This window comes from Terrapene carolina, unplaced genomic scaffold (assembly GCF_002925995.2).
Source record: "Terrapene carolina triunguis isolate 2854851 unplaced genomic scaffold, T_m_triunguis-2.0 Scaffold58, whole genome shotgun sequence".
Lineage (NCBI taxonomy): Eukaryota > Metazoa > Chordata > Testudines > Emydidae > Terrapene > Terrapene triunguis.
In genome coordinates, this window is record NW_020664409.1 from 59,172,054 (window position 1) to 59,184,681 (window position 12,628).

A 12,628-nucleotide genomic window follows, 5' to 3' on the forward strand; every position below is an offset into this window, starting at 1 on the left:
GGCATTTCCCAACTTTTGAGTGAGTTTGCAATCTTAACGTTGTTTGAATGTAGTGATGTTGGGTTTTTTGATGTAATATATGTACACACATACATGCACACTATAAGGAAGGAAAATATATTCTATCGAAAGCTGCTTGTATTATATATTGTAGTTATTTTATTGTATCTTTTCTCTACTATTGCAATAGGATGCTAAGGATGTAATCACACTTTTTACTCTCAGGCCCAAGAGCAGTGTGTTGTAATTACACTGACCTATAAGACTCAAGCCAGTAAACTAAATGCTAAAGAAAAATATTGAAATCCTTTTCAGGCTCTAAAATAATTTAAACTTGCAATATCCAAAGAGTTTGGTTGGAGGTAGCCAAGTTTATTTAAAGCTATTTAAAGAATTTTAAAGGTAACCCTGATTGTGCACTTCTGTTTCCTAACTTATGCTTAAAGATTTGTGGTTATTTTGTATATGTTTTATTATGTGGGTTATAAAGGTGAAAATGTTACTCTCTTGAAGTGAAGACTATTGATTACATCTGTGTGATACAGAGAGAGATGCAAACACTCTCTTCTACCCTCTGTAAACAGTTTCACAGTAATAGAGATTTTTATAACGTTATCTGAAAACAAAAAACAACAAAAAAGCATGAAGAGGCTTATGTAACAGGCTCAAAATACTTTTTAAACATTTCTTAAAAGCTGTTACTTGCATGTGATGTGCAGCATGCAGTGTACAGCAATATAAAGAACACAAATTAGAAATGATGCTTTGATTTTTGAAGAGGTTTTACTTTTCATCTTTTCACGACGCTGCACATTGTGACATGCTATTATGTGCAATAGCAATGCTTGAGTTTATTCTATAATATAGTGGACCCATTCCTCTGAACACTGAAGTTAATAGGAGTTTTACCATTGACTTCACTGTGAGCAGAATCAAACCCATTGCTGCTATTTTAGAAATTCTTGATAAATAAACATTTCCTGAAACTTGGAGATTCAACCAGTAATCATGGTGTCATAATAAAAAATGTTTTGTTTTGTCAGCTTTGGCCCAATGCTGGTGGCAGTATAATTTTGCATTATTTAACAATGCCATGGCACAGCTGTGCTGCACAAATAGTAAAACAAATTTGTGCCGCAAAAAATTTTCTTTTTTTAAAAAAATAATTTTAACTCAAAAGCTAATAAGGGTCTGGTTAGCCTAACCATATTGGTTGACTGACTGATTTCTAGTGAGTTTTACTTAAAGTTGCTAAAACTAGGAAGCACAGTTTAACAAAAATAAAGGAAAGGAAAGGGCTACACAATTGCCCTAAGTTCTCTAGAATTTAATAGAGATTAAACCAATGGACTTCTATAGAAATGACTCTATAAACCTACTGATTGAATTTAATAAAGACTATCATAACCTCTCTAAGTTTTTTTTAAATCTGTAGCAGGGATAAAGTTTCCTGTTAAATTCTATCCAACAGCTTAAGAGACCTATACAGAAGTTAACATTGTCTATTAAGTTCTAAGGGATTTTTTCATAAGGGTTGAGATTGCTTTCTGCGATGATAAATATTCATGTATGTTATTGCAGTTGGTAAATATCTATTTATCTCCACCTCTATGTTAAATAATAGATAAATACATCCTGGACCCCTGGACAAAACCTAAGTGAACAGGCCATGCACAGAGAATCTCTCCAGGGGTAGTTCAGTACAGAATCCTCTCTCAAGGTAAGGAACACCTGTTAGCTGCTGTTTGTCTGCTATGTGGAGACTTGCATGAGTGGACTGCGTAGTTCTGAGGGCACAACTCTTACCCCTGCCAGTCCCAATACCCCATTTTGGTACTGTGCAGAGAGCCACCAGAGGGTGCAGATTGCAGGGTGTAGAAGCACCCCCCCCCCAGTGCTGCATATGTGCAGCTGGTCCCCTCTGTGCTGCAGAATATTATCATGGTAGTTCTGCTACATTTAGGGCTGCAGTGAAGTGGGTGAGAAGACAGGAGCTGGCCCAGTGGAAAAAAAAGAGATGCACAGAGTGGAAACATCCAGCCTGAGGGCTTTGATTTGATATGACATTTATCTCCTCAAGTGAAGTTATCAGGTGTCTTTTTCATGAATGAAGATAAATGTTATAGGCTTAAGCCCTCATGTAAATAGGCATTGAGCAGCTTTGGGCTGCCTCCTCAGTGCGTTTACTCTAGGAGATCAGGAGGGAGTTTCATTGTGCAGTGTGGAATGTGAAACGGCAGAATCCTTTTGACTTTTAAATGATTTCAGCTACTAAGATATTTGTTTTTGACAGTAAGACAGTAAGTTCTACACAGAATAAAATGTAATCTTGTGTGTCTTTTTATACATGCATACAAATATAAATACATGTTTTTATGAGGTGAAATATTAGCTGAAAGGATGTAGACCCTTTCCTTTTCTTTCCCTGATATTGCTTGGCATTGAAGGCAGGCAGTTCCAGTACATCACAGGATAGGGCCCAGACGTCTTGGAGTTCTTCCACCTGCTGAAGGAAGAAAGGAAATCTTTAAAAAATATAAATATAATAAAATCTCTAGGGATTTTTTACTTTAGCTTTTGTGTTGTAAACAGGATTAAATTCTTGTTCTTACATTTGTAATTAAACTGAAGTTATTTAGAATATAAGAACGGCCATACTGGGTCAGACCAAAGGTCCATTTAGTCCAGCATCCTGTCTTCCGACAGTGGCCAATGCCAGGTGCTTCAGAGGGAATGAACAGAACAGGTAATCATCAAGTGATCCAACCCCTGTCGCCCTTTCCCTGCTTCTGGCAAACAGAGGCTATGGACAGGGCCGGCTCTGGCTTTCTGGCCGCCGCAAGCGAAAAAAAAAAAAAAACGCAGCGGGCCGAACAGCAAAGCAAAAAAAAAAAAAACCTGCGGCGCGGCCGGAGCCAGGGTGCAGGGGGACTCCCTGCCCTGCAGATGTGCCCCGGCTAGCAGGGGGAGTGGGAGGGAGCGGGGGGAGAGAGACAAGGGGGGCGGCCAGGGCTTCAGCGGGGAACTGCCACGCGGCCCCTCCCGCCGTGCCCCCTGCCGGGAGGGCTCCGAACCACTCCGCTCTGGGAGGGAAGGACACAGGCTGCCCTGCCGGGCTTCCGGCAGGGCGCTCCTGTCCTCCACGCCGCTGGCCCCTACAGGACGGCCAGAGCGGAACAACAACAACAAAAAAGCGACCGTGCAGCCCTAGGATTGGGCGGAATGCCACCTCCTACAAGCTGCCGTCCCAAGCACCAGCTTGCTCGGCTGGTGCCTGGAGCCGGCCCTGGCTATGGACACCATCCCTGTCCAGTTCAGAAGAAGGGTCAGGCCGCAGGTAGGAAGACAAGTCTGTTCTCCAGTGGTGGAAAACAAGGATAGCTCTCACCTTCCCTATAAGAGGTCTGTCAGTCTATCTGTTATGTTCTTTTACAGACCCTGTCTGTCTAGCCTTGGTTGAGTTTTTTTGGCCCCTTGACTAGTCAGCATATTATCTAAACATAGTGTCTGGTAAATGAGCAAGAGATCATAGGGAGAACTATTCTTTGTGGGAGACTTGTACCACATTGCATTGGCCTGCTAAACCCAAGATTGTTTGATATTGGTATTTCCAACTGGGGGTGAAGGGAAGCTGCACTTGTTGAAGGATTCTGCAGCATTAGGCAGTGAATGAAGATGAGCTTGAGGATTATCAGAAACCTGAAGATGCTGGTTGCTGTAATTCATTGGGAATCATGTTCCTGCAGCAACTTAACAGGTAGGCAAAGTGGTGCAGAAGAAGGGGTCTCTGACAAGATAGAGAGTGATATATATGCCTGCTGTTCCAATGTGCAACCCAAAATATAATGTAAATGGCTAGAACAGAGTCATGTGATGATGTTCAAATATCTGTAAGCCAGTCATTAGTTTCTAGCACTAGAAAACCAGTTATAATGGCAGTGGAGCTGAACTATTTTTAGTTACATGTCAAACCTTCCTTGGTCAATGAGAAGATGCATGGCCATGAAGCAATGTAATAAATCACATAATACCTAGAGCTGCGCAGAGAAAGGTATTTCCGTTTCATAGAGGATTTTGATATTTTGAAATTTTGGCTTTGTTTCAATTCAGAGCAAAACCCCAGAATTTCAAAATGCTCTGCAACAAGGGAATGGAGCCACAGAACCCAGAGAGGTCTGCCTGGCAGAATACACCAGAGCTGTGGACCCTGGAAGCCAGGACTCCCCAGTGAGTGAGGTGAGCTAGTAGGAAACCAGGCAGAAACCCTCCATCAGAACCATCTTGGCAGACTATTTTGATTTTAGATGAATTGGCAAATTCTCACAAAAATGTTTCACTGGAATTTTTCTGACTATCTCTGAAAATACTTTTGGTATTCCCAACTATTTAAATTGAGGCATTGTTCCTACTACCACCAGAAAAAAGAGCTTCCCTTCTCAGTGAGCAACATTACTGCACTTGTCATTATATTCTGATGTGTATATGAGAGTGTAGAAAGGGAAGTATATAGTCACATAAGAAAAACACTGTGTGAATATGCAGTGTGTTGCAAGATTCCATTTATTTTTCTTTTCTAGCTCCAGGAATGGGGAGACCTGTCTAAAGAGGATCCTACTCGAAAATTTGTATTCTACAAGCTCATTCTCATAAAGACTTTGGTTTCACAGCTGCATCCGTTTCAGAATGGCAGAGAAGGCTCCACCAGCGATGACCAGGAAGTCTTCAAGGTCCACCCTTTCCCTCCCACCAGAACCAGTGGAGATCATTAGGAGCAAAACTTGTTCAAGGAGAGTTAAAATAAATGTAGGTGGGCTCAATCATGAAGTTCTATGGAGGACTTTGGACAGACTCCCAAGGACTCGATTAGGAAAGCTCAGAGACTGCAATACCCATGATTCTCTGCTGGAAGTGTGTGATGACTATAACCTGAATGAGAATGAATATTTCTTTGATAGACACCCAGGGGCTTTCACCTCCATTTTGAATTTCTACAGGACAGGGAAGCTACACATGATGGAAGAAATGTGTGCTCTCTCTTTTGGCCAAGAGCTTGATTTCTGGGGGATTGATGAAATATATTTGGAATCTTGCTGCCAGGCAAGGTATCATCAGAAGAAAGAACAAATGAATGAGGAATTGAGGAGAGAGGCAGAAACAATGCGTGAGAGAGAAGGGGAAGAGTTTGATAATACTTGTTGCCCAGAGAAAAGGAAGAAACTCTGGGACTTGCTAGAGAAACCCAACTCATCCGTGGCTGCAAAGGTAGGGTAAATGACATGCTTAATACCAAAGCACTAGAAAATTAAAAGTACATGACCTGTTTATCTGAAATGCATCAATGACTTTCACTCAAAATGTTTAATATAGAGAAAAACAAGGGTACATGTGATCATGTGAATACACCTGATTAAATGTCTGCTCCAAAGCCCATTGAAATCAATGGAAAACCTCCCATTGACTTCAGTAAGCTTTGAATCAGGCTGAAACACTATAAATATAAACTATAAACCTTCAGAGTTGTTGTATATAAACACAAACACACACACGTAATGGTATACTGCATGTATGTCTAATCTTTCCCGAGTATAAGTATGAAACACTAGTAGCTTCCTTGCTTATAAAATCATTTTATTTGATTATAAAGAAATATTTTCTACAACTTCAGAGTGTTCATACTGTTTCCATTAGGGGCATTGTATAGGTTTAAAATGGCTGTCTCTCAATTCATTAATTAAGGACATCTAATAAGTGGCATCAGCTTGACGGTCAGGAGAGTGGTACCAGCAACCAGCGGGTTGCTTTGTATCTGGCAAATATCACAGTGATATTATCTCTGATAAAAAACCTTTGAAACCCAGAATGAGCTCTGTATGAATATATAGAATATGCAGAGATAAGGAATCAGATTGTTTCATTAGACTATGTCCCAATCCTCCTGGCTTTATGCAGGCAAAGTAGGCAAATGTACTCCTGATATCAAGGGGAAGTTTACCTTTGTTAAGAAGGCAGGATTGGACTGGAAGGGCCAGATTCTGGTACTGTTACTTACAATAGAAAGCACTTGAGGAGTCCCATTGACTTCAGTGGGACTATTCATGGCATAAGGTACTACTCAATATGAGCAAGACCATCAAAATCTGGCCCTAAATTAATAGCACTTAAACTATACACAAAGGCTTAGTATACACGCATTGCTTAACTCTGGCTATGCTTTGCCCTCTCACTTGTGGGGTACTAGGGTGTCAGTCCTATATTAATAACTTTAAAATATGAAAGTTTATACAAATTTAAAGCATGGCAACATTTCCATGAATTGGTTAATAATTATTTCGTAATAGTTAGACATTTTAAAAAGCATATTATTTCTTGTTTTAATTTTTCACCATGGGCTGTATAATTGGATTGAGACTGGACAAAATTTTCTTTAAAGAGTCAAGGCCTGGTGTATAAAGATTTGTAACTAGAGTAAACAGCTGACAGTGAAAAACGAGGGTGTTCTAAAGAATGTTTTAGAAAATACATGCAAATGGGTTTTCTACTTCTGAGATTAGAGTATTCTGGGCCATATGTTCCTCTCCATTAGGAGGAGCAGAGGGAAGCAGATGGGCATAAGCTGTACCAAAAAAGTCTTGAGGAAGCCATGTTACACAGTTTGATCCAGTGGCATGGTATAGCGGTCATCAGGCTTCCTGCTGCACTTCTGTGATATAGCTGCTATGCAGCCTGCTGGAGAGGACTGAGTCAGTCCCTCAATGCTGCATATTTTCTTTGCAGTGCGGTTAAGTAAGCATGACCTTCCCCTAACCACCAGAAAAATGAGTGCTCTTGTAGAGGGGAGAGAGAATGGCAGCACAGCAACAGAGCCAGCATTGCTGCCAGTGGTAGGGAGTGAGAGAGAGAGCCAAAGCCCCATAGAACCATATTAGATACGCACATGATGATGGAGGCTGTTGGGTTTGAACTCAGAGATCATTGGCTTACCTGTAGCTTCCTGGCTATGCCTGCTGCCAGAATAATTTATACTGCTACCTTATGCTTCCCAACAGCTGGACAGTTTTGAGAGGGGAAACGGCATGGATGTTTTCTTGTAGGTTCTGCTCTGTGTTTTCTCATGTCAGAGAGGCAGCTATGGCCCATAGTACTTAATATCCATGAGTCATGCTTCTGCCAGAATATACTGTAAACTAGAAAGCAAGACAATAATGCTGAGCAGATATGGCAAAAGTGAAACCCCAGGTCCTTTCTTTAGTCTATTAGAATGTGTTTTGTTTGGTTTTGCTTTTGATCGTTCTTTTACTTGGTGGTTAATTGTGTGTACATAGAGGGTGTGGGATTTTCATCAATACTCAACATTAGTCTAATTCTGCTCCCATTGAATTCAATAGCAAAACCCTCATTGACCTACATGAGTGGGAACAGCATTAGGCAAACGCTGAGCACTTCTGAAAACCCTGAACAAAGTGTTTATTACAGCATATTTTACCACTGGTTTGGCCTATTTTGAAGGGCCTGGCAATATATTTGATTTAGGTAAAAAGTGGTACCCACAGTATTAATACCCTGTACAGGCAAGTTTTGAAAATCAAGGTGATTTATTGTTTTTATCTAGTAGGGCTCATATTTGTTTATTTTGCACCTCTTGATTTCCCCCCTCATCTGGCTGAACATGACTCACAGAACATATAGTTTTATTCTATATGGTTGCAATGAAATGTATAATGTGCTTGTGTGTATGCTGCTATGTGAAGCCGATTTGCCTAATTTAAATTGCCTTCTATATGACTTATTGCCCATTTTGTGTGATTCTTGGTTGGTAACTTGAACTAAAGCATATTATACAGTTGGAGTTGCCTTTCAGCTGTCCTCGGCTAGTGAATACATTATATGTAAATATTCAGTGGGTCAAAATCTGATCAATTACTCCCATGGAAGTTGTGGCTGAATAATGTAAATGAGAGCAGAAATTGTCCCAATGGGCCTAGGACAGGGGTTCCAAACTTGGTTCGCGACTTGTTCAGGGTAAGCCTCTGGCGGGCCGCGAGACGCTTTATTTACCTGAGCATCTGCAGGTACGGTGCGGGCTGGGCCACTGCTTCACGCAGCTCCCATTGGCCAGGAACAGCGAACCGCAGCCACTGGGAGCTGCGAGCGGTTTTACCTGTGGACGTTCAGATAAACAAAGCATCTCGCGGCCCGCCAGGGGCTTACCCTGAACAAGCCGCGAACCAAGTTTGGGAACTCCTGGCCTAGTCTAATGGAGAAGGTTCAGAGAAGAGCCACGAGAATGATGGCTTATAGCAGAGGTTCTCAAACTTGGGGTCAGGACCCCTCAGGGTGTTGCGAGGTTCTTACATGGAGGGGCCGTGAGCTGTCAGCCTCCATCCCAAACCCCGCTTTGACTCCAGCATTTATAATGGTGTTAAATATATTTAAAAGTGTTTTTAATTTATAAGGGGAGGGGTTTCGCACTCAGAAGCTTGCTATGTGAAAGGGGTCACCAGTGCAAAAGTTTGAGAACCACTGGCTTATAGTAATAGACTCAAGGAACTCAATGTATTTGGCTTAACAAAGAGAAGGTTAATGCGTGACTTGGTTAGATTCCATAAATAGCTACATATTTGATCATGGGCTCTTCAGTCTAACAGAGAAAGGTATAACACGATCCAGTGGCTGGAAGTTGAAGCTAGACAAATTCAGACTGAAAATACGGCATACATTTTTAACAGTGAGGGTAATTAACTATTGGAACGATTTACCAAGGGTTGTGGTGGATTCTCCATTACTGACAGTTTTTAAATCAAGATTATCCTATCGAGGTTGGGGAATCTCCATCTTTAAAGGTTTTTAAGAACAGGTTAGACAAACACCTGGTCTAGATAATACTTAGTCCTCACGGCAGGGGACTGGATTAGATGACTTATTGAGATCCCTTCCAGTCCTACATTTCTATGATTCTATGATTCATTTCTATGACTGCATGTTTTTCTAAAAGATCTGCTCTAGGAATTATTTGGGGGAGTTGTCTTGCCTGTGTTATAGAGGAGGTCAACAAGATGATCAAAATGGTCCCTTCTGGCCTTGGAATCTATGAAACATTAGAAAATGAAGAACTAGCCTCATATAAACCAAGATATACTGAAATTGGTATACATTATGTGCTTTAATACAATATGCTGTTGATTGGATAGCATATTAGGATATATGGCATGATCCTCATCTAAGGTAAAAAATTCAAATTTCAGCACTTTGTTTTAATGGGCAGCAGGTTTAAAACAAATAAAAGGAAGTTCTTCTGCACAAGGAGGTTGTGAAGGATAGGACTATAACAGGGTTTAAAAGAGAACTAGTTAAATTCATGGAGGTTAAGTCCATTAATAGCTATTAGCCAGGATGGGTAAGGAATGGTGTCCCTAGCCTCTGTTTGTCAGAGGGTGGAGATGGATGGCAGGAGAGAGATCACTTGATCATTACCTGTTAGAGTCACTCCCTCTGGGGCACCTGGAATATGGCCACTGTTGGTAGACTGGATACTGGGCTGGATGGACCTTTGGTCTGACCCAGTATGGCCGTTCTTATGTTCTTACGTTCTTACGTTTAAAGTGTAATTACATATTCACGCAGCAAATTATTAATTTATCCTGAAACAAGGGGCAAGAAGCTGTACTGGATAAACTCATTCCCTCTGTAGAAGGAAAATAGAAAAATTATTGTCTTTGTTGATCCAGTATCACTACAACAGCATGTTGCATCGCTATCTAGTTATATGTTTAGGATCCAAGCCCCCAGACTGGACATGTCATTGAGATGACTTGCTGAATTCCCAGGGAAAAGGGGATAGTTCAACCATGCCTAGGACACTGTCTGCCAGCCAGTCAGAACACATTGGTGTCAGCTTGGCAAAGGACAGCTTGTCTGTCTTCTTGTTCAGAGGTGAAGTTTCTCTTTGTAAGGGAAACAATTAAGGGATTTTTAGAATGGAAAATCAAGAACAACATATGGAAATATCATTCAGCATAAACCTAAAACATATTGTTACTTTGCTATCTTTCAAAGAAATATGAAAAAGAATATCATATTCATTTAATCTACCAATATCTGCATCCTCATTCAGATATTTCATTGCACCTTAGCAGTTGACATGAACAGATTGTTGTTGAATCTATTTCTTACACAGTGTGGGATAAACACTGAGGACTCAGTTTGGCTTTTTGGGTGTTTTTTGCCAGTTATCAAACATAATAAAATCCCTATGGGTCTGATCCAAAGCCTATTGAAATTAAAGGGAGTCTTTACATTGAATTCAATGGGCTTTTGATCAGGCATTATCGGAAAATCACACCCATTAATTTTCCATGTCTTTGGAATGAAAATGGATGTCATATGAAACATTTATACAAATTCCTTTGCAAGTCATATATTAACCCCTTGTTTGCCAAGCAGAGTGTTAGCCCATTGGCCAAGCCACGTTAATGCTGCACTATTGATTTTCAGAGTGTAGAGTTGAAGAATGAATAATATATGCCGCTTAGCTGGTTGTACACAGTGCAATGGCGAGTTATTATGCAAGAAAAATAGTGTATTATCAAATGGATGTTTCTATTACAAATGTCAGAGCTATCACAAGAATGGAAGAAGATACATTTCTTTACATTTACATCTTGAGTTATGCAGCCCAGACAAAATGTCTTTGCGTCCTCTGTTTTTATGTTAGGCTTAGGGTGTATAATGCTCTAGGTCAGCATGGTTACACTAATAACAATAATGCAATATCCACAAGACCCTATATTAAGGCTCTTTTTGCCCCCAGTCCTCAAGAGCTGTGTTATTCGTGTGTGCTCTCTTGTCTAATTACAGACCTAGGATGAAGGAGACAGGGAAATGAGGTTCTTCCTCCTTCTTAAAAGGATAGGCACCGCTTCTGTACTAATATTTATTCCTGAATTTTCACAAGAGTTTGATTACCTCAGTACCTGACAGCTTGTGTTGAAAATGAGTGTTTTAATAACTGTTGGTCTGATTTTATTGATGATCCATAGATGGACTTACTATTGACCTCTAATTCCCACTGAGTTCATTAGGAATTCTGTCATGAAGTGGCTACAGAATCGTCCCCCATGCCTTTATCTGAATGCACTGCTGTTATGTCTTTGTCCTCATTCCCAGAACCACTGCCTTTAAGACACAATACTTCCAAAAATGAAGTTATGGCAAAGCAGATCCATGATGCAGCAGATCTGTTTGGGAGATTGGATGGATGCTCATGGATTATAGGCATTTTACCACCAGTTCATCCTTTATTTCAATCAGGACATTTTCCATCTTCACTTATAAGCAAATCTCATTTTCTGTGCAAATCTTTAATGGCAGCCAATGTGATTGTAAAACAAAGAGATTATACTTTATCCTTGTCATTAAAATTTAATAACTAAAGTATTTTAAAGTCTTGAAAGCTAAGTGAGTTTATTGCTATGCCAATATATATCATATCAAGGAACACAATGGATTGGTAGTAGTTAATTGATTTTGTTTTAAAAGCTTGTATATGCTGACTACTGAGTTGGTCATTAAAAGATTATTTACCTTCTGAAGTTTGCGCATGAAGTATCATATAACTCATGATTCAGCATTTTTTGATCAGCATAAATATCAAGAAAAACAGGGCTGCCATTTGATCTGTCCTGCTTTGGCGTTTTAATACCTTCCATTACATAAGGGTTCCTTCAGGTCGTGTGATGTTGTCTATGGTACTGTAAATTCTTTCTGAGAAACAGAACTTGCTAACTGTTGATATTGGAATAACACAAATATAATGTCTTTTGAAAGTAACCTGTTGGGTATCAACAGTTAATTTTTAGTAATTCTGGTGTTTCAAGTATGAAAGCTATTCTGGGGCAGAGCTACAGTGAGCCAAATCCAGATAATCTATCACGGACTTCAAACAGCCGCACCAGGGAATATCTCCATTCATTAAATGTGCAGGGGAAAAGGATCTTTCACATCATGAGCAATGAAAACTGACTTCACTGACTCTCCAGTCCTTGTTTATTAGCTCTCTCACAAGAAAACCATACTTCTGCTGGACAGGAAAATGCAAAGGGCTTGATTGTGAATTTTATTAGGAAAAAAAAAGGAATACCTAGAAAAAAAGGAACAGGTTAATCTGTTCTACCTACTTTGTGTTAAACTTTGGCCGGTGGTATTTTCCTGTGCGAGGAAAGGGAAGTGGGGGGAAGTGCCTAGAGAGCTTTTTCTCTCACCGTTCACACAGGCAAACAGGAGCTTTCTGTAGTGCAGTGGATTACACAGATTCACCATTGGATGCAGCTCATTCCATAAAGCAGGATACCTCTTGTGTTGGTTTCATGAAAGAGCAAGACACTTATTCCATACTAGCCACCTCTGCTAAGGGCAGGATTTAGCCCTGTATTGTTTGCTTTGCCACCATTCTTCTTCTTCTATTTCTGACAGTTGTAATGACAAATTACAGATAGCCCAGCAGTGCTCTGTACCTCTGGATCACACTATTTTCCAGTTAGGATTGTAGCATTTTACAGAATATGGCATGCCCCTCGGTCAACTCCAAGGCATATCACAAGTTGGCTTTTCAGGTCTGACATGTTACCTAAAT

The 12,628-nt window shown here is 40.3% G+C and overlaps 1 protein-coding gene across 1 annotated transcript in view; it reads left to right on the plus strand.

Annotated features, from left to right (window-relative positions):
- The first annotated feature begins 4,683 nt into the window (after nucleotides 1-4,683).
- Nucleotides 4,684-12,628, plus strand: part of KCNB2 (potassium voltage-gated channel subfamily B member 2) — a 249,961-nt gene continuing 242,016 nt past the window's right edge. Inside the window, exon 1 of the mRNA XM_024197636.2 lies at nucleotides 4,684-5,262. Within this exon, the coding sequence (XP_024053404.2) occupies nucleotides 4,684-5,262 (579 nt within the window). The remainder of the gene's footprint in view (nucleotides 5,263-12,628) is intronic.